Raw genomic sequence first — 23737 nt, forward strand, 5'->3', positions numbered from 1 at the left:
CTTGATTTGTTCTAATAATTTCTGATTATGGTTCTTTAAGTGTAAATTTTCCTCTTCTTTCTTTGATAGATTTTCGTTGAGCTTCTTGTCGGAACTTTCCTTTTCTTGTTCTAATTTGTGCTTTTTAGTTTTATACTTTTTGACTTGTGCAAGTAGTTTCTGGACATAATCTTTTAAATGAGATTTTTCTTCGTTTTTATTGGTTATGTCCTCCTCAAGCTCTTTTTTCTTCTCCGGTATTGTTTTTTGATTATTTTGAGGCAATAATTTCATAATATCTTCAAATTCTTCTGATGAGGGCATTATCGATTCTGACTTCATTGTCATGTCTTGGAATGTGATCATCTTTCCCTTATAAGAAAACATCAATTTTTTTTCTCTATGTTTAACATGAACATACTCAATTCTTTAAACCAAGGTCGACCAAGAATTATGTCAACCTCTCTGTCATATATAGTTACAACACAAAATTGAGATATGTACTCATAATGATCTATTGTCACTTGTAAATCATTAATTTCATATTTTTTACCAAAAATATCTATTGTTTCACCTACATTGGCATCTGAAATTAATAGTTGATTCACCAGATTAATATTTATGTAATTTTCGTCGTTGCTTGTACTGATAACGATATTAATTTTTTCCCTTGGATATTCCCTTTTAATGTAATTAACTCGTGATGTGTGATTAAAATACCCTTATAGGAAAATCATCCTTTCTTCATTTCTGAATTGGACTCCATTTTGTGTTTATCGAAATGAGATTAGGGTTTAAAAATAACCTTTTTTTTTAATCGCTCGTAATTTGGTACTATAATTTAAATTATTTATTTAATACTCACTTTAATAAAAATCTTAAATGAACATTTATAATTGCTTCCATAATTCACTTCCCCTCAATAATTCTTCTTGTAAATACCCTTCCACTTGTAATTACCTTCAATTAATAAATAACCACTTTAATATTTTTCTTACTCACTTTATCTTATATAATGATAACTTCCTCATATAAAAAATACCTCACTCACTATTTAATTATGAAACTTCTCCTTTTATAATTAAATAATCCAAATACTCTTCATGTTTTGCTACCATATAATGCTTTATACCTTGTTAAAGCTTTGCTACCATATAATACTTTTTAACTCTTTGATCTGCGAAAATTAAAAGGTCACTTAAAAATCTTGTAACCCAAAATTAGACTGAAATTTCCTTAATGGTGGCTTGATGGTATGATTCGGATACTGTGTAAGGGCGTGTCGGTTCACAATTTTTTTCAATGTGACGCAAATCTGAATTCTTAGACCATCAATTGTCGAGCCACTATACAGATTGGAGGTACGATGCAAATGTAATGAATGGAGGGAAACTATTCACATCGGCGGCTGCTTGAAACCAGTGCAGATCAATTGGGCTAGACAGAAGCAGAGGTCATTTGACTTGATCAGGCTAGTGTATGGTTGCAGCGACAGAGAAGTGGCCATGCGACTGTGTGTGATGGAAGAAGAGAGGGTCTAGGTGGTGTAGCGATGGTGTGCTAACTGAGTTTGCAGAGTTGGTGTATGGCACAGTTGAGTAGGGATGGAACGAAGCTTCTGTCAAGCGGCTGTGTTAGTGCCCGATGGTCATAGCGATGCGGTTCGAGTGGCTGGCCCTTTTTTTGTTTTTATTAAATTTTTTTATTATATATATTTTTTTCTTTATTTTATATATATATATATATATATATATATATATATATATTCTTTTTTCTTTTTGCCTAATTGTCTTTTTAATAATCTTTTTTCCTATTTTTAAAATTTATTTTAAATTACTTTATATATATTTTAAATTTTAAATTTTTTAACTTTTTTATTTTATTATATATATATATATATATATATATAGAAACTCAATAAATTTTTTTAAATGTCTTTTTTTTAATGGCCAAGGGCCTAACGATGAACCTAGTAGAATGGAGAACTTCCAACTATGTAGTGAAATGCTTGAATTGTGATGACAAGAAGGTTGATGAAAATTGATGGCCAAGGGCTAGATCAGACTGGCTCTGTGCAGTGTTAAGCGGCCAGAGGATTGACCAACTCTGATACCAATGTTACGAACATAGTTTGTTTACGCTCTGATACCAATGTTATGAACAAAGTTCGTTTACGCTCTGATACCAATGTTACAAACAAAGTTCGTATACACAGCGAAATACTCAGAATATCTGGTATATAAGGATGTCCATCATGGGACTGATAATATATTATATAAGAATTGTTGAATACAAGTGAGATGATTACAACTGAGGGTGAGGCCTGCTTATATATCTTCACAAAAGGTCATGTCTTTAGAGACATGTCTATTCACTACTAATTATTAGTTAACTAATTATTATTATTTGTATATGTTTTATTCATAACAGACATAGGACAACCATGTTTGACCCGAATAGTACTCTTAATAAAATTAGATATGCCATGTGTGGTGCATAGATGACCAATGGCAGGCTCATGTAGGTGCATGATGGCGGTTAGTAAGGTTTCTGAGATACTGATATCTTTGAGTCTCTAAAACAAAGCCTCTTAGGGGGCAGAATCAAAAGTTTTTTGAAAGTCTAGACAAATTAGTAATAAATGAATGAAGAGTGATGCCATGCCTCCTCAATGATGGCTTGTAGCATAAGGATGTAATCAATGGTCTGTTGCTTAAATTTGAAACCAACTTGTCCTGTCGCTCTAAGTTGCCTCCTCTCAAGCTCCCTAGAGAGTTTCAAATGGAGGACCATAACATAGAGTTTATGGGTCCACCATGATCATCTTGTAATTGTTGGGATATTTACTAGAGCCCAACTTGTGGATTGGGTGAATAATGTGATGTGACCAAGATTGTGAATAACCCATGCGAGCCATATGGTTGAACAAGTTGGCTAGATAGTTATCCATAGTGTGAAGACCTTGCTTGAAGAGTCTTTCCTAGAACCCTTCCTCAAGGGAGAGCTCCCAAATGAGGGATGAAAATTGTGTATTTGGCATTGGTAAAATCAAGGCTTGAGAATTGGGACTTAGATGGGAGCATATGCTGAATATGGGAAGTAAAGATGTTGGGACCACCCTCAAAGAAAAAGGTGTTCCAAGGTGGGTAGGGGGTAACTTGAAGAAAGATAGAAGAGCCTAGTTAGCTAAGGTGATAGGAGTCACTGAAAAATGGTAGATAAAGGGGAGTAGAGCTTGATTAGACTAGACATAATCTACTACACTCACCCCTCCATTGTGAGGTTGGCAAGTGAAGAAGTGAGACTATGGGAAGCAGGAACGCTGTTAAGGATTAGTAACTCATGGAATTCATGGAGCTGCAAGAGTTGCATGTCATAGCGATCATGCAAAGGAATTTGACGAACTCTAGTGTTGGCATTGAAATTACCTAGTAAGATGACATCTCTCATCGTCAAGCATTCAATGATGCCAACGTATAGGTCCAAATGGGCGTCTCTGTTTGAGTTACTGTAAATAACAAACTACAATGAATTGGGTGGAAGTAATAAATTGCAACACATATGTCTCTATGAAGGGAGGTAAATCCACTAAGTCAAATGCACAGTGTTACTTGGGAGTGGGAGCGAAAATGGGTGCGGGAGCGAAAACAGGTGCAGGAGCAACATTTTCAAAAGCTCCCGGTTTGAGAGCGAATCCCAGAATGTTTTTTATATAATATATATATATTTTTTATATTTTTATATTTTGATACATATATGTCAACAAAAACATGTAGAATTATGAATTAGATATAAAAAAACATAAAAAAACTTAGATAGAACCATATAACAACAATCATCTAGAAGTTATAATCTTGATCAACCACGTCCACAAGTTAGTAACATAGTAACATACAACATATTGAGTCTCGTGATTCATCAATCTTAAAGTTTCAAGCTTTCGAAATTCAATATATAACATTTATCATCATTGATCACCAAAGTTGTACTTGTAAGCTAAGTGTAACCATTACAACAAATAATATCTAACATGAAATGAAATGTTATAAAATGAAATGAAACAACTTTCAACTTTCATGAAGCATCATATTCATAATTCATTACTAAGGAGTTATAATTGCCAACTTCAAACTTAAATTGTCATATATTGTTTAAAAAAATATCATAATAAATATGAAAGAGTCAATAGTTATAAAAACTACTAGAAACTAGAAAAGACAAGTAAATCTATTATCTATTGCTTATGCTTGGGCCTCTTGCCACCACGAGAAATGTCTAATCTTTTAGTCTTGTTGGAAAATCAGGAACTTTGTCATTAATATCACCCTCTAAGCATTAATATCCAGAGGTATCTTTGTCATTACCTCTATATCTGTATAGGGATCTTTGTCATTAATATCACCGTCTAAGCATTTACATAAGATAGAAAAAGCATAGCTTGTCAAGTCAAGATTTTGTTTGAGTGATGCGTACATTTTTAGGAGAGTCATGATAGAGGAGTTCGACAACCAATGTCACTAACATCAAGGTACATAGGGATTGGTGCTTTTGATTAAATACGAGTTCCATACCCTAATACATGACAAAATTCAATGGAAACAATGCAATCCTGAAATCCTGAAAAACTAATAAGTCTGTTGGATTTTGAATGAAATCTAAAATTCTATTTTCTCCATATGAAATCCAATGAGGTCGGAACCACTCTCAAACATCCCGAGTCATTTCATGGTAATGTTAAAAATTTAAGTAAAAGTGACATTCTCCTTAATCTGCATTACCATTTAACATTACCATGAATCACATATCAATACTAGGGCCATAGGCTTGATCATTAAGTTGCCCCACTTAAAGCTTATTTGTTTCTTTGAAAAAAAATTGCATTTGGAACATTACTGCCAATTTTTTTTTGCAAAAAAGGCTAAACGCTCCCAAAAAGGCAAGGAACGTTTTTTTTTAGGGAGCGTGCTCCTGAAATCGCTCCCTTTTCGGGAGCAATTTCGGGAGCGTGCTATCGACCCACTCTCGAGTCGCTCCCGCCTAGAGCACGGATTGGGATCGGGACCCGGGGGGGGGGGCCCTCCCCCGCAACACTGCGAATGCACATGAATCTAGCAAACTTGATTGAAGCCAATAGAGAAACCCTATCTCGGAGGGAGTCCTTGAATAGGTAGGCAACTCTGCCTAAACCTTTAGGCTTTGACACCACTTGAAGATTTGGTCTCTCGTTGACAAACCAAAAGCAAGTGATAACCTGCCATGTTAGGGAGTGGCTGGACATGGCTCGTGTGGGTCTTGACTCTTAGTATAAAGAGGATATCGAATGTATCAAGAGCCTTGAAGATGATGCTTGGAAATGACTAGGGAGATCCTTTGCCATTCTAAGTTCTAACCAGTGTTGATAATATCGGTATCGGGAAAATATCGGTGAGGGTCCATAAAATATCTTATCGGCAATATCGGCGAAAATATCGGCAAATATCGGCAAGCATAAAAAATGCATAATATATTCATTTTTTAAAGATTTTTAAACATATAAAGCAATAACAACATGAAATAAACACATTGGCACATAAATATGAAGAAAACACTGATATATATGATGTCAAATAGAAATGATACATCAAAGGCGATACCAAATCCTGCTGATCCCTGATAATTGTCCATTCAAGGACTCAAATGTGGAGAACCAATACAAAATAACATCACATATATAAAAGTATCTCATCATCATGAGTTATATGTAGCATAACAAATAAAACTAGCAGCTATCTATCTGAAATCACTGCCCTCTCCCCCTTTTACGGGGAAACATGATGGGCTGTTTGCCAGACCTGCCCCTAGTAGTAGGAGGCCCTGACCCTGCCTCTGCACCTAATGTCAAATAATGAGTGCTAGGTATGGGGCTATGCTCTCCTATATCTATAGCAGATGGTGTTGATGCTCCTGCAGTGTCCTCCTCCTCTTCCTGCTCCTCCTCTGAGTGCTGCTACTCCTCTGACTCCGAGTCCTCCTCTTGCTGCCCCTGCTCTAATGGATCATCTGCCACTGGCTCTAAACATGAAGGTGACTCCTCCAAGAGGGGCTCCTCAGACTCCACCCTCCAGGAAGACAATACATCAATATTGTCTAAGCTAAGTCACATGACACGAGGACACGAGACACGGAGGACACGTAAATACGAGTATTCAGTACGAAACACAACGACCTGGAAACAAGACACAGGGGACACGTTTTATATCTATATCTATATATATATATATATATATATATATACACCGAAATATAGTTTTTTTATCCATATTAAATTGTAGGTTGCAGCTTATCTAATCAAATTAAAATATAATTACTTCTCAAAGTTCATAGTTCACTTTAAAAAAATAAATAGAATCAAAATTTACTATTTAGAAATTAGAATGTGATATGCTTGGTCTTGATTCTTGAATATTCAATGTTCATTGTTCATGTACAACTTACAAGCACATAAGAAAATAACTAAAGCCTAATCCTATTGATTTCCTCTGCCCCTCTTGCGAGAAAATGCCACAGCTTTCCCTTTCCCTCTAGATGTAGATGCTGGTGCTGGTGGAGTTGGCAGTGGAGTTTTCTATGCTCTAGAAGCTGAAGAACTAGAAGAAGGAGCTATAGGAGGTAGACCACGTCCTCTACTGGTGGCAGGGGTAGCCTGGGTAGGTGGTGTCACCTGGAAACATTACAATCTCCCAATCCTGAAATCCTAAAAAACTGATAAGTCTGCTGCATTTTGAATGAAATCTAAAATTCTACTTTCTCCATATGAAATCCAATGAGGCCGGAACCACTCTCAAACATCCTGAGTCATTTCATGGTAATGTTAAAAATTTAAGTAAAAGGATGAAAATGAAGATTAAGGAGAATAGCATATCAATACTAGGGCCTAGAACGCTCAAAACCTCCTTGGCAGCAACCACATAGCTCTCCCCTTCCTTCTCCAGCAATCAGAAATGAAAATGATATGAAAAAAAACCAAAATCAGATTTTTATAGGCCATGCAGAAATTTTTTACAATCACCGGGCGATATTTTCGATCGTCGCGCAATATTTTCCGAAATATCGGCGATATTTCGGAAATCGCGCGATATTTTCAAAAGCCGAAAATATCGCGATATTTTGTCGGCGATATATCGGCTCGCTGAAAATATCGCCATATTTCCGAATATCGCCGATATCTCGGCGATATTATCAACACTGGTTCTAACAACCTATTGAGATAGCCAAACTCTGTCACCTCTCCCAACATGACCTTCACTTAGAGATCCCAGGCTGGGTGTGGCCAGAGGGGGAGGGGAATCCTAGATGATGGCCCTAAAGGTGCAAATGACCACCCATTTCCCTGCCTGTCATGCTCCTGTAACCAGCTCCCTGGAGTGTTTTAGAGCAAAGTAAAAGCTAAAAATTCAGCTGATATCAAGTTAATATAAAAAGTAAACTCTAGAAAGATTATCACACCAAATGGTTCACAACACATGAATTATTAGCAGATTATGTTTATATCTTCTATAGTGAATTATGTGTCCGATACTTGCCTTGATAAATATGACATTAATTTTGAGATTCTGTATTCTGCTTGTAATATTTTGTTAGGCATATACTTAGATGTGTTGTCTTACAAGGTAGAGCCAGATGTGTTATTGAAGAATGTTTAGAGAATCAATGTGCTAAAGTAATGTTGGCGCTGACAAAATGCTACATTAGGAAGATGCTTATATGAACAAAGAGTCATCATAAGTTTGAGTCTTTCTTCACGTAAAATGTTAAAAAGTACTTATGTAGCTTGGTTCATCTGCATTTCAGATGCATGGGACTGGTCAAGCTTTGAAATCCATAGTGGCCATTGATGGCTTAAAAGGCAAGTAGTAAAAGCACACACTTTTTTATATAAAATTGACCGAAAAAGATGAATGTCAGAAATTACTGAGATTGATGACATCTTCGATTTGTACAGTAAACATTGTTCTACTCTCATTTCGATCATTTACAGTGGAATTTGTGATTTTTTCAGTTATGTTTTAGCAAGTGTGTATATTTAACATTTTGTGTGTGTTTTCTTGCTTTTTCTTCCTTCTGGCTTTTATATCACAAGATATGTATAGTGGTTACATGAAAAAGTGGAAGTGCCTGTAGAATTCAGCCATAGAAAATGATGTGAACCAAAACAAGACAGTAAATCCAGATATAGTTTGCACTGAATATTTCATTGTGGGAGTCATGCGAGCAATACATTTAGATTATAATATATTTCGATCAGAAACCACATAACAACTTGCAAAAAGATCCCTTGAATTTGGAAAAACTATTTTTTCTAACAAGTGGACAGTTACATTAATATAAAATTCTTGCACGAGAGTATAATCCTTGTCAAGGGTACAAAATATTGTTATTCTTGTTTAAAATACTAGCATTGATTTTAGTATAACTGATTATAAATTTACAAACATATGAACCCATTTACACCTTATCTTTATTCATCTCTTTCACCTTGCTAACATGCACCTTCATAACACTGTGATAATGTTTACTTTTAGCCTTTTCCCTCAAACATTTGATTAGGGACCTTTTACCCACCAAAATGGGTAACCTCAAAAGAGAAAACTTTTTCTCTTATCTTGGATGGCCAGCCAGCCAGCAGCCCTACACATTTTCTCATTGATGATGATATGCCAGTTTTCTCTGCTATCTGCACTGGTCATACACCTCTTTCCATCTGACATTCCTCTTGACTGAAGGTGGGCTACCAGTCAGCTGGTAATTTGACCATTCTGCAATTGAGTGGTTTTACTTAATGTTTTGGGCATCTTAACATGGATAAATGGGTGATTTGGATGGTATCATTGACTGATCTTGACTGTAAACTTGTTCTCTCACCTTACTAGGGGGGTTAATATTTAACCCTAGTCTAGTGGGACCTCCCTTAAGGCCTTAGTGTCATAGGAGTGGAACTACTTGGGGAACTTGGATTGAAGTAGCATGTCCACTACCCTTTCCATACTTGCATCTTACATGTCACATCATTTCCTTTGATATCATCTCCATTCTTTGGGTTTGCTGTCATTGGTTCATAGGGATTTGACACTCAATTATCCACATCCTTGGCTTGGGTTGGAAAGCTTTGCTCTGGAGGTTGATGTAGTTAAAAGAATGAAAGAGCATAAGATGGCCACAATGGAAGAAAAAGAAAAGTTAAAATGCAAAAGATGGCTGGGACACAAGTTAGCACATGGGCAAAATCCTAGCATGATCTTTACCCCCCTCATTAGCCATCACTCGGTTCCCGAGCACTTGATGCCCCATGTCATCAAAATGAACCTTTGCATGTCCCAACCCTGATGAGTGAGAAATTGTCTCATCTTAAGGGGTAAAACAAATGCTACATCATAAAGAGAAAGCTTTGATGCTTGAGATATGCACCAATAAAAAACATTATCAAAAGAAGTAAAAGGTGCATTAGAGGGGGGGCAAAAAGTCGGCCAAGAAGGGTAACTCATGCCTCCACCATTGCTCTCTCCATTACATCTATACACTCACGATGTGGACTCTAATTAGCTGCCCCCCTTACCATAGCACTTGGCCATGAAGTCCTTCCCCTCCATTGCCACCTATTCTCACTAACACCTATGGATTGAAGGTTGACCTTGGAAATACCACCTCCCCTTGTGCGCTGGAAACACCTAATAGGGTTAACTACTTAGCCACCCCTACAAAGATAGGGAACACCTTTATGGGACTTGGTCCAGTTAAATTTTTAAAGGTGATCCTTGTTTGAAGTATTAATATGCCCTTAACACTTAAGTATGACCCACTTAGATGCATTTATGGTCTTAGTCTCTAATAAATGGAGGCTTTCACTTGAGTTTGAGATGGTTTTGCTAGGCAGTCCAAAGTCTCTGAGGCCTCAAGGGCACCCTATGCCACATGATGCCCAAGCCATTCTACACTTTTGTAGAGCATGATGATCACGCAAATGCAACACTGCCCCTATGCAACAGAGCATTGGGCACGTTGATGATCTTAGCAGTTGATGGATACCCCAAAGCACCCCCAGATGCCAAAACACTGAGCTTCTCTTGCTTGGTAGGAGGTTTCTTGATGATGTACTAGTGGACCTAGCGTGCCCCCAGGTTGGCCTTGACACTACTTGGTGGGCATGCCTTGATCCAAAGCCCAGACGCTGATGGTTATTCCCCAGGATGATTAAGGAGGGCTTGTTGCACCTGATGGAGCCCCAACATTGGAGAGAGAGCACACTAGGTTGTCTATTTGGCACCCATAGAGATGATGCAGGTCACCCATAGCTGGATTTTGGACACATGGAGATGCTTTGAGGCTTAATTTAAGAAATTTCCCTCAAATTAAGGATGATCATGATGCTTGGAGACCTTTGTAGCCCTTCCAATGCATTTATGGAGCATTTTGAGCCCTAAAAGAGCATGATGTCATCCTTTTAGAGGCTTACGGCTCACACGTGTGGGATTTTATTGGCATATTTTGTTGTTGAGCTAGTGGGTTGGCTTGTAACCCAATTTTACTTTATGTCTACTCAAAATCAAACTTGTTTTAGGGGCTTTTAGTCAATTATTAGAGGTGATAGACCTCATATAAATTGAGGATCACATCTTTCATTTGTTCATCATCACACTTGTGGATTTCGACCTCTTTAGAAGAGCTTGACTTGTTTTTTTGTACTTCGTTGCTTGTAGAGATGTGATTTTATGTGGATTTTGGCTATTGGAGATATTTTTTTCTTGTGGAGATGTCATTTTGGGATTGAAAGAAGGCATGTTCTTGGATAAATTATGAGTGTTTTGTTGAATATCTTTTATGGAAGTGCATGTAATGGAATGTTGCTAAGGTTTCTATTTTTCCTTGTCAAAATGCATATGTTTATTTGAAATTCTTGGTAGTTATTGCATGCTAAATTCTTAATCCTTGAACTCCATAGAAAAGGTCCTAGTGAGCCTTTTTCTAGTGAATTTCTCCCTCATAAATTGATAGCTATGGTTAAGAAGTGAAAACTAGGGTTTTCCCCCTTACTGTCGTCAAAGATTTGATATTTCTATGGTTAAAGTTCCTAAGACTCCATCACCCCAATAGGGAAAAGGCATTGACATCCCTCTTGATGATCAACACCTTGAAAAACTTATCTTTTTCCTCTCTTTCTTATATTTTCAGCCCTTTAAGGCAAGCCACTAGGGCTAGGGCAAGGGCCAAATTCAACTAGGGCTTGTCTCAAATCAACTTTGGAGCTGATTTGGCTTTTTTTTTTGCCTTGAATGACCTTGTTACATCAAAATCTAGCCATTTCCTTGGTGGAAATTGCCTAATTAGGGTTGATGTTGTAGGAAATCTACAAAATTATGATCTGCTAATATGAACAAACTGAAATATAATTTCTTTTCATATAAACACAAAATTTATCTACTAAAATATGCAGTCGAATAGGAACAAAAATAAATCACAGTGACATAATAACAAAACACAATATTTCTTCTAGGGAAACCAACTGGGAAAACCCTCTGATTGTTTGAGAATTTTATTGATAGAAAAACTGAGCAATAGATGTCTTACAAAATAATTGTTTCAATCAAAAAACACACTTGTCTTCCTTGCTTGTTCTAAACATGAAATCCTTGCAAGATTGCTGATCTCTACTTCCCTCTACCATTCTGTGAACAAGCTTCTCTTGCACACTCTTCCTCTCACAAGCTCACACACACAAACTTGTGCAACCTTCTCACAAATCTGTGAGCTCTATTGTCTTGTATCACCAACTCGTGCTCACAAGACAATGATTAAAATGTGCCTTCGTTCCTCTTTTTAAAGCAATTCGAATGACTAAGTTTAGTGAGTTTCTAATTAAGGAGTTTTCTTTTGTGATTGATTGAGTTAACATGAGTTAACTACTCATGCAACTCGTCCTTTCTCAAATCAAGGACTTGAGGCTCAAACACATGTTCTTTTCCTCAATTAACTTGCACTAGAAGACTAATAACTCGGCCTTCCACTTTAACACATTAGTTAACTGTTTCATAACTCCTCCTAACTTTTAGGAATTGATCTTAAATTATAGGAACTCATCCTAATATGTAGGGATTCATCCTAAATCTTAGGAATTCATACTAACTTCTAGGAATTAGCTCCTAACTTATAATAATTGCTTCCTAACTTAAAGGAATTGGTTCCTAACTTATAGGAACTCGAGCATGCTAAAGAACTCGTTGTGGTCCCTTTGATTAAGGCACAAATCAAGGAACCCTTTCTCGTTATTATTTTCAATAAATGTCATCAACCCTAGGTAATTTAGGCCTCTTGAAACCCTAGTTCAGCAAAAGGGCTCTAACCTAGGGCTAATTGAAGATTTGTCATTCCATTTGTTGATCATATCTTTCAAAGCAAACTTTTTTCTTGTGCTTGAATGCCTAGATGTACTATTGTTGAATCATATCTTGAAACACTAGGCTTCGAGTGCTATTTTTTGGGCTCCTTCCTAGGCACGTTGTTCCTTTACATGAAGAATTATGCCTTATTCCTAGTGGAAGGACCTTGATCAAGCCTCCGTTACATCACCTTGATCCTATTGACTTGGAATACCCTTAGGTGATATATACTGGGAAGCCTCCCGTTTGCTGAAATTCCACTAAAGAGTAGGAGGTGGGTGCTAAGGTGATAGTGGTAGAAATGTCATTGTTGCATTAGGGTTTAGTCCTTGCCTTGTGAGTCCTCTCACAAGGCCTGCTGGATTTTGAGATAGCAGGACCTTTTCATGGGGTTGGCATGTATCGAAATATATGTTGGAAGCTTTGCCTGAAGTTAATTTTTACTTTTGAGCCTGTTACCTACCAAAATGGATATAACCCCATATGAGAAATTTTTTTCTCCTACCTTGGATAGCCAACTAACCAATGTAATATCCCTAGGAAATTTTTTGTCCTTAGGGTTATTCAGGCATGAGACAATATAGGAAAAATATCACAACATTCCTTTCCAATTCAACAAGATGATAATGATTACACAACAATTGAAACAAGTAGATGATCTTCGACAATACCAACAATACACATCCAATTGAAATTTCCACATGTTCACTTCTAGGGTTGTTACACCAGCAAGGTCTGTTGTACACCACCTAATAATTTAGTAACATTAACAACACTAATTACCCTATTAGTAACAACTAACCAACTTACAAATTCTCTATCACTGCTTACTTTGCCTCCACAAATTCAACACCCTTGTCTTGTTGCCAACAAAGAGCCCTAATGGGCCTTGATGCTATCCTAGAGTGGACGCTACTTCCTCAGACGACCTTTTCCAACCTTGAATTCACTTTGCTATCACAAACTATGTCTGAATATGACCTATAGATGAGTCGCTGCCCTAATTAGTACTCAGACCAGGGTTCACAATCACAAGATAAGCCCCTTGTTTCTCAAACTAACTCCAGATGCACCATGCTGCTATAAAAATATAGCCTTTAAGGCCTCTGTTTCTTTAGGTAGGGTTGCACTGCCTTGGATAACCTTGTTTTACCACATAAAAACCATTCCTAGAGGGTTGCTGCCTTAGAATAGGGGCTTATGGAACTTCACTGTCCAAATTTTATCCTTAGATAGCCTCGCTTATTGTAAGGAAATGTCCTCAAATTAAACTCATGTCTTGGATATGGGGTTTTAGAACTGTTGGGAACCTCGCTGCCCTTGTTATTGCGCTAACAAGCTCACGATGCCATAGAAAGGGCTTCTTGCGACCCAAATAAGGGTTTCACTGCCCTAAAATGGCCTTAAACAAAGCTCGGTGCCATAGAATTGCTCGTTAGGCCAATCAATCCACAAAAATTCTCCCTTTCTTGCCAAAATTAGATGAAATATGATTCATAAAATAATGCCAAATAGAATATACAAAGGGATTGGCTAAAGTGGAATCTTTCACCACTGAAACCAGTCAGAAGGAAAGGGGTCTTAAAACCCTCAAGAGCCTTACCTCACAAAATAGAAATATCCACCAACCATGATGAAAAAAATGATTCTCCTCTCCCTTATTTATGTGTTTCCTTTGGGGTCTCTTCTCCTAATTTCAATTTGAGGGGCTAACATGTTTCCCTCCATTTTGCCCCAAATTTGGCTTCTTTCATAAGTTTTCCTCCAATTACCCTAATTTACCCATTGTTACCCCAATAACATTGAATAATGGGTTTCCCCCTTTATAATTGACTATAGCCTACAAGGTTGGATAAGCTACTTCATCCTCCCTTGGGCAATTAATTATAAGGGGACATTACAACCAATGACCCTACACATTTGCTTATTGATGATGATATGTCAATTCCTCCACCATCTACATTTTGAAAATTCCTTGAATGTGACAACTGGTGTTTAATCTTATAACTATTAGTTATTTGTCTTTTGAATTATTATTTGACAAATAATGATTAAATCACTGTTGCATTCTTCACAATGAAAATGATGTGGAAATATAAAATACGAAACTAAGAAATAGATGCACACACACAAAAATTTGTTGATTTGGGGTAGCATTGGATGTGATCTAGCCATGAAAATTGGTGGAGAGGCTAATTCACATGAGATCTCCAAGATTCATAAATGGTTTTGGCAGATTCTAACTGGTTTGGGAGATATTAAAATAATTAATATTTTTAATGGAGTTCCTAAGTTTAAACTTAGGAAAATTAAAATATTAATGGGTATTAATATAAAACTGGGTTAGAAGGTTCCAAAATTCATGGATCAAGCCAAATCTAATCTTAGCCGTTGATTAGAGATGTAATCTCGGCCGTTGAAGGAACAACAGGAAAAGTATAAGAGGAGGCTCGAGGGTCAGTTAGAGAACACACTAGAGTGATCAATCATTCATTTTGCTAGAGTGGGGTTGTTAAGCAAAGTTGAATCAGTGATCAGCAGTGAGGGGCAGTGAGTACGAGGCAGAGAGATAGAGAAAATAATGGGAGACCAACGCAGAAGCAGAGAGAGCGAGAGTAGCAGCCAGTCCAGGCTACGCAGAGCCCAACAAAGACAGTGCAGAGGCCAGAGGGACTACGTCATCCACGCAGAGGCTGTTGGAGTGACGCAGAGGGTCCTAGAGGCTACGCAGTGCCTCAGAGGGTTGACACAGAGGGTCTTGGGGCTGACACAAAGGCCAGAAGGGCTAGCGCTGAACTTCAGTTGTGTCAGACAGGGTTTCATGGGACAGGGTTTTTGAATACCTGTTTCCGAATATAGAGGTATTGTTGCCGTATATTTTTCTCTGTTGGGTGAGCCGGTTAGGTACCTAGTTGTACTCATAAAGACTACATAATAATATAACCTTCAGAATAGTTGCACTGTTTTCCCGCATTGGGTTTTTCCGTGGACATTTGTCCAAAAATAACGGTGTCACTTTTGTGCTTGTTTTCTTTCAGTGGTTGATCTGTAGATGTTGTTATTGTATTTTGTTTATTTCGGTATTTAAATGTATTAAATAACTTGTTCGATTTTAGACAAGTAGAAGAAATAAACCAGCAAAATACAGATTAATTTTCTAACGGATAGACTTAGAAAATTCAACAAAATTGACCCGTTTTTTTTCGACAACTGTCCTTGGAAAAACCTTGAAGGGAAAACTAGTGTAGCAGATGAAGGTTTTATTAATATGCAACAATTTGAGAGAAATATTACAATTGGTTGCCTAACTGGCAAACCTCTGAAAATCTACTGGAAAAATATTTGGAAAACACCCTTATCCCCCTTTGCAATCAACTCAACCTCACCTAGCCTGCTTGCACCTCCGCCTGGCTACTCGCACTGCAACCACTAATGCGCACTGCCTGGATGAATAAAATCGTACAACTGTTAGGATATTTCGACAATTAGGAAATAGTTAAGTATAACTTGGTATAGTGTAGAGTTAGGTAAAGTGTGTTTTTTTCTATGTACTTTTGTAACTTACAATCCGATGGCCATGATATGTTCAAGACATGAAGTGATCCGACGGTTCATTCTCTCCTCGGTATTATGGACACTTGATTCGTGGCTTAACACCCGATTGGTCCATGATCTCTATTTAAAGAGCATGGAGGGTCATTTGTAGAGTGACCGTTCATGAGAGAAGCTTATGTAAATTTTCTTTCTTTTACTAATAAATTGCTTGAAGTGGTTACATTGGCTCAGGCCGTGAACTATTTCCCTCTTTGAAGGTTTTAACCACGTCAAGAATACTGGTGTATTGATCTGTGATCTGTTTGTGAGCGGTGTCCTTTGGTGTTCTATCTGAGGAAGTTACCCTGTAAAGTCCTACAACAACCCTGGAACTGCCTTTAGGTGCGATATGAAATGGATACTAAATCAAGAAGAAAAGGTATTACGACTCATGTGCAGGAAAATGCCTATATTACTTAGTGCAACGGATCGATAAGACTGCAAATAATATAGACAATTAACAGTCGGAAAACATAACAGACACACACATCAACACAACAAATAATCAAGGAGTTCACCAGACTTCCTGGCTACATCTCCTGGTCTAGCTTTCAGTGTTGACCCCTATATTATGTCTTCAAGAACAGAGTTTATAGGTGTGAGCTCAATCAGAGCCATAACACAACAAACAATGATATTACACAGGGATTTCACTCGAAAACCTCGAGTCTAAAGAGTGTACAAATTCTCCCTCTTAGTGCCTCTAATCAACTGTTCGTAGCTATGTGTTTTCTCTGACTCTCTGTCTCCCCTCTGTCTTTGACCTTCTGCTCTTTGCTGCCATTGAATAGCTTTTAAGCCTTTTGGCGCTGTCTGTTCGCCTCCATTTCGGGCTCTCTGGCTCCCAGCCGCTGTCCATTCATCTCCCTGCTGAGCGTTAAACACTCATAATAATAATGCTCAAGGCATTGAGGCCACCTGTTTACAAACGGAAGGACGGGCGCGGGTGAAAATCCTTAAGAACACACTTTTCCGGATACACGGAAATACACTGAAATAGTGGAAAATCCGACCGAAACGCCAAAGCCGGACTTCAAACGATATAAAGTCCGCCTTATAATCCTCTCGGGTCCGCCTTGATCGCAATTGCAAGTCGCATTGGCTACAGGTCATAATCCCTTTGTATTCCACATCGTTGATCTGCCTTTAATCCAACGGTTCGTATCCAATCCTAAACATCAATTAGTCCGCTCAATCTCCACCGTTGATCCACAGTCTCCAATCCAACGGCTGACAACCATTTCGGGTGGCCCACTTGCACGGAGATTACCCACTCGAAAAAGCGGTTTTCTCTCTCCTTCGACGTGCTACGTGTCGACCAATGTATGGAATCAGGCGGTGCTTCTCCAATACTGCATACTGCCTGAAGCCTGCCTGAAATACTGTTTACCTCAGAACTCAAATAACATAAAACCACATTTATAAACCCTTTCGGGTCCGCGCATATCGCATAGTCTTCGGCCTGCGGTAAGTCCTCCCTTTGGAAAATTTGCGATGCGATATGTAATCTCCGCCGTTGATCTGCGTGCTCGATCAACGGTCCACGTTGTGTCACCGATCGCAATCGCATTTCCCTTAGGGCCGCCTCCGATATACTCTGCTGGCCTCTCCGTCGATGTGATATCGCCGATTTGATCTGGGCCGTTGATTTGGCCGATCTGATAGCTCCTTTGCAGCAATACTTCACTCTCCGCTTCACTTTGTTTTCCGATAGTTGAAGACTTACATTTTTAGAGGGTTTAAGATCCATTTTGGATCACGCCTTCCCACTAAAAAGCTTTTGGACCACCAAAAGTTGGTTTTAGGCATCGATCAAGTGAGGATACTGCTCCTTCACCTGTCTAACTTCTATCCATCGTGCTTTGCTTGGATTTGAACCTTTGAGTCCCACTCTCAGGTACTCAACATCCCCTTGACGCGTAGTTCTTACCTTCCTGTCCAGAACTGTGTCCTCCTGTAACTCATTGAGATACTCAGGCAACAAATCCCCAATAGAAGGCAACTGACTTTGCTCTTCAGGATCTTCAATCAATGAAGGTTCATACAATCTCAAGTTTTCTGCATTAACAACTGAATAGATCTGCATATAAGTTGGCAAATCAAGGCGAAAAGCATTTTCACCAATTTTATCAAGTATCTTGAAAGGTCCATACCTTATTTGTTTTAGCTTCTTACCTTCACCTTGCATTCTGTCTTTGCTGATGTACAGCTAGACTTGATCACCAACTTGAAAACTATGGTCAGCTCGATGCTTGTCATGTCTTGCTTTGTACTTGGCTTGACTTCTTTCTAGCTGTTTCTGTACTGCCTGGTGAATTTCCTGGATTTGTTCAATCAACTTGGTTGCTTTGTCCACATCATTGTTTACATCAACTGCTATGTCTTTATCAAAGACAAAATCCGAGGGAGACTTTGGTATAAAACCAAAACAAGTCTCAAAAAGAGATCTCTGAGTAGAAGAGTACTTGGCACGTTTGTAAGCATGCTGCACATAACACAAATGCTCATCCCAAAGCTTGGGATGCTTGCTGCAATAGCCTCTGAGCAACTGGATCACTGTCCTGTTGACCACTTCTGTTTGACCATCTGTTTGTGGATGAAATGTTGTGTTTTTCTTCAACATGGTGTCCATCAACTCCCATAAACTTAACCAAAACATCCCAACAAATCGAGAATCTCGATAAGATACAATAGAAGTGGGTAACCCAAAATGAACCCATATATTCTAAAAGAACAACTTTGCTGTTTGTTCAGCTGTAACCTACTTGTTACATGGTATCAAAATACACATTTTACTGAACCTATCCACAACAACATAAAAATAATCATGACCTTTTCTAGATTTTGGTAATCCCCCAACAAAATCCATGGAAACACTTTCCCAAGGACGAGAAGGAATTGGAAGTGGAGTGTACAAACCTAATTTCTGATTATTGGGCTTGCTTGTAGCACACATAGTACACCCTTTGATATCTCTAGAAACTGTCTCATGCATTCTTGGCCAATAATAGAACCTTTGCAATTGTGCAAATGTTTTACTTACACCAAAATGACTTGATATGAGAGAAGTATGTGCTTCTCAGATTATGTTAGTTCTTTCAGTTTGTGGAATGCATAACTTTCCCAAATGATATAAGAGTCGGTCCTTTACATAATAATCCAATTCTTCTACTTGCTTCCCATGACTTAAAGTTGCATATACATCTCTAAAATCTACATCTTGAGCATATTGTTCAATGTAACTTTCATGCATTACTGAGTTGTGCTTAAGTATAGTGGATGCATTTATGATTGGTCTTGATAACATGTCTACAACCTTATTGTGTATGCCCTTCTTATAGCTGATGACAAGGTGAAATTGCTGTAGAAAACCCATCCACCTATAATGTCTTGATTGCTGCAATTTAGTTTGTGAGTGCAAATATTGAAGTGGTTGATGATTTGTATGTATGATTGTTTCTTTACCCATTAGGTAATGTTTTCACTTTTTCACACTTTGTACTAATGCATACAATTCTTTATCATATGTGGGATAATTAACTACTGCAGAAGTAAATATCTCAGAATGATAGCATATGGGTTTTCCGCATTGCATCAACACTGCTTCCATGACATAGTCACTGGCATCTGTCTCAATCTCAAATGGATGTTGAAGATCTGGTAGTGCTAGTATTGGTGCTGCACTGATTTTCTCTTTTAAGGTGTCAAAGGCTTTCTGCTGTTTGCCTCCCCACTTAAACACCTGTTTCAATCTTGTTAAAGCATGTAATGGAGCTACAATCAAAGAAAAGTTAGCAATAAACTTTCTCCAGTATTGTGCTGCCCCTAGGAAACTCCTAACCTCTGTAGCAGATTTGGGTTTAGGCCAGTTCACAATGACTTCAACCTTAGAGGGATCTATCTTCAATTCACCACCCCCTACAATATAACCCAAATAATTTAAAGATGTTCTGCCAAATTCACATTTTGACAGTTTTACATAGAGATTTTCTCTTTTTAAAACATCTAAAGTCTGCTTCACATACTTTACATGGTCTTCCCATGTCTTACTAAAAACAAGAATGTCATCTAAATAAACAATTACAAAATCATTAGTAAATGGTTTGAGTACATCATTCGTGACTCATAAATGTAGCAGGAGCATTAGTTAAGCCAAAAGGCACAACCAACCATTCATACAGTCCTTGCTTTGTCTTGAAAGCAGTCTTCCATGCATCCTATTCTACAACTCTGACCTGATGATAACCACTTCGCAAGTCTAACTTAGAAAAGTAAACTGCTTCTTTCAATTGATCTAATAAATCATCAATAAGAGGAAGAGGATAACGATTCTTGATCGTTATTTTATTTAGTGCTCTATAATAAATGCACATTCTACACGAACCATCTTTCTTTCTCACCAACACGATTGGATATCCACATGGTGATGTGTTTGGTCGTATAAACCCTTTATCGAGCAACTCCTGTACCTGCTTCTTTATCTCTGCATTCTCTAAAGCTGACAACCTGTACATTCCAATGTTAGGTAATGGAGCATCTTGCTGCAAATAAATATCATGTACTATTTCTCGCTTGGGTGGTAGACCTTTTGGTTCTTGAAATAGAACATCATACTCTGAAACAACTTTAACTAAATCAGCTTTCTGTTTAGAATCACAGCCTTCAAATGCATTGGATTTTTCAGGATCCTTTGCTTTTACAACCATTAGTGAAAATTGCTTACTTGAATTCACAATTCTTTTCATCTGTCCTGAGTTTATGAGAGAATAGTTACCTTTGAGTTTATGAGCTCTTACAATGTATCCTATTCCATTTTTAGCGAGTTGATACTTATTCTCAGCTCTTAAAAAATAGCTTTCCTATCATACAAGAACGGACTTCCCAAAACAATACCACATATATCCAATGGAACTATATCTAATTCAACCTCATCTACAAATGTTGATCCAATAGCAAACCTAAGTCTACATTGTCTCGTTACTTTTAGCTTTGTTTTATCACACACCCAACCTAATGGATATGGCTTCTCATCAGGTTTTGTTTGTAATCCCAACTTCTTTACAATTGTTTCAGAAATCAAATTTACTTGTGATCCACTATCAAACAAAGTATCAATCTTATTGTGCTTGGAAATTACTCTAATACGAAAAAGCTCGTTTCTTTCCCGCTCATTATTTTCATTATCAATAGATTGTGCAGAATTACTTGTGGATGCTTCAGAATCTTTACCTTTAATGCCTGTGGCTGTAACTGTTGTTTCATCGCCCGAATCCGATCCCAAGTAATGCTGAATAGCAGTAGCATTCTTTTTCTTCTTTCCACCGAACTTCTTAGGTTTCTGTTCTGGATGCAAAGACCAACAGTGTGCCTCATCGTGTCCTCCTTTCTTGCAATGAGTGCATGAAGGTTTATCCTTCTTTACAGTGTTTGCTTTCCTCTCCTTCCATTTCAGTTTCTTCTTTTCCTTACTCTTGTTTACAAAAGGTTTAGATGACTTCCCAACCTCTGGGTTTACATTCTTACCTCTAGCTTCTAGATGTGTGGCTTGAACTGATACATCATCTAAGCTAGTGGGATTAAACATGAGAATAGTATGCTTTAAATAGCTATGAAGACCACCTATATACTTCAATAAAGTCTCAGGTGAGTCTAATGATATACCTAGAGTTAAAGCTCTCTTTCTGAATTCCTGAGTATAACTCTGTACACTTTGACCCTTCAATTGACGAAGAGTTTGCCAACTCATCATTGCCTGCTGCATGTAAGCTAAAGGATAGAATTGCTTTTTGATAGCAGAAACAAATTCATTCCAGGTAGAAATGATTTTACCATGTTTTTGTAGATCAACTTGTGTCTTGCCTTCCCACCATACTAGTGCAGTTCCTCCAAGTCGAAGGCTAGCCAGCTGAATCTTCTTCCTTTTTGAATCAACGTTCTGTACCCTGCAATATACATCAATTTGTCTTATCCAATTATCTAGCTTTTCTGCATTGAGTTCTCCATCATAAATTGGCAAATCAAACTTCACATCTAATTTGATTAAGGAAGTTTTCTTCTTCTTCTTAGAAGAGCTAGAAGATGATGATGATGAGGATGATGATGGAGGAGATGGTGGAGGAGTCATTCCTCCTTTTCCTTTGCCTTCTAGAGGGGAAACTAGAAAAGGTTCCTCTGCTCCTTTGTCTGGTTTGGGTGTTGTAGTGCTTTCACCTCAACCCTTCTTAAACTCCAGATACATCTCTTCCACCATGGCTTGGAGTGTCTTAAAACTTTCTATAAATTGAGATTCTGATCCCAATGGAGCTTCTTCTGCCATTCTCCTCTAAGAATAGACTCTTCCAATCTCTGGATTAGCCTCAACAAGTTCTCCTTCTCCTAGTCTGAGCTTTAATCTAGTTAGCATTCAAAATCCAGCACAAGCTTGTCTAACCTTAACAAAACCAAATGCTCTGATACCACTTGATCCGAAATGGATACTAAATCAAGAAGAAAAGGTATTACAGACTCATGTGCAGGAAAATGCCTATATTACTTAGTGCAACAGATCGAAAAGATTGCAAATAATATAGACAATTAACAATCAGAAAACATAACAGACACACACATCAACACAACAAATAATCAAGGAGTTCACCAGACTTCCTGGCTACGTCTCCTGGTCCAGCTTTCAGTGTCGACCTCTATATTATGTCTTCAAGAATAGAGTTTACAGGTGTGAGCTCAATCAGAGCCATAACACAACAAACAGTGATATTACACAGGGATTTCACTCGAAAACCTCGAGTCTAAAGAGTGTACAGACTCTCCCTCTTATTGCCTCTGATCAACTGTTCGTAGCTATGTGTTTTCTCTGACTCTCTGTCTCCCCTCTGTCTCTGACCTCCTGCTTTGTGTTGCCTTTGAATGGCTTTTAAGCCTTTTGGCACTGTCTGTTTGCCTCCATTTTGGGCTCTCTGGCTCCCGGCTGCTATCCCTTCATCTCCCTGCTGAGCGTTAAAAAATCATAATAATAATGCTCAGGCATTGAGGCAACCTGTTTACAAACGAAAGGACCGGGTGCGGGTGAAAATCCCTGAGAACACACTTTTCTGTTTACATAGGGAATACACGGAAATACACTGAAACAGTGGAAAATCCGACTGAAACGCCAAAGCCGGACTTCAAACGATATAAAGTCCACCCTATAATCCTCTCGGGTCCGCCTTGATCACAATCGCAAGTCGCATTGGCTACGGGTCATAATCCCTTTGTATTCCACACCGTTGATCTACCTTCAATCCGACGGTTCGCATCCAACCCGAAACATCAAGTAGTCTGCTCAATCTCCACCGTTGATCCACAATCTCCAATCCAACAGCTGATAGCCATTTCGGGTGGCCCACTTGCACAGAGATTACCCACCCGAAAAAGCGGTTTTCTCTCTCCTGCGGCATGCTACATGTCGGCCAGTGTATTGAATCGGGCGGAGCCTCTCCAATACTGCTTACTGCCTGAAGCTTGCTTGAAATACCGTTTACCTCGGAACTCAAATAACATAAAGCCGCATTTATAAACCCTTTCGGGTCCGCGCATTTATAAACCCTTTCGGGTCCGCGCATATCGCATAGTATTCGGCTCGTGGTAAGTCCTCCCTTTGGAAAATCTGCGATGCAATATGTAATCTTCCCCAATGATTTGTGCGTTCGATCAACGGTCCACATCGTGTTGCCGATCACAGTCGCATTTCCCTTAGGGCTGCCTCCGATATACTCCGC

The 23737-nt window shown here is 38.3% G+C and overlaps 1 protein-coding gene across 2 annotated transcripts in view; it reads left to right on the forward strand.

The window, feature by feature from the left end:
* The window catches only part of LOC149223504 (uncharacterized), a 239862-nt gene that overhangs the window by 135316 nt on the left and 80809 nt on the right, over positions 1-23737 (forward strand). The window contains exon 3 of one of the 2 annotated variants that reach the window (XM_089385846.1): positions 7810-7864. The exons of the other annotated variant lie outside the window; for it this stretch is intronic. Coding sequence (XP_089241972.1) covers positions 7810-7864 — 55 coding nt within the window. The remainder of the gene's footprint in view (positions 1-7809; positions 7865-23737) is intronic. 2 annotated transcript variants of the gene reach the window in all.

This window comes from Pinus tabuliformis, chromosome Q (assembly GCF_031772625.1).
Source record: "Pinus tabuliformis cultivar Carrire ecotype Pingquan chromosome Q, CPIR1, whole genome shotgun sequence".
Lineage (NCBI taxonomy): Eukaryota > Viridiplantae > Streptophyta > Pinopsida > Pinales > Pinaceae > Pinus > Pinus tabuliformis.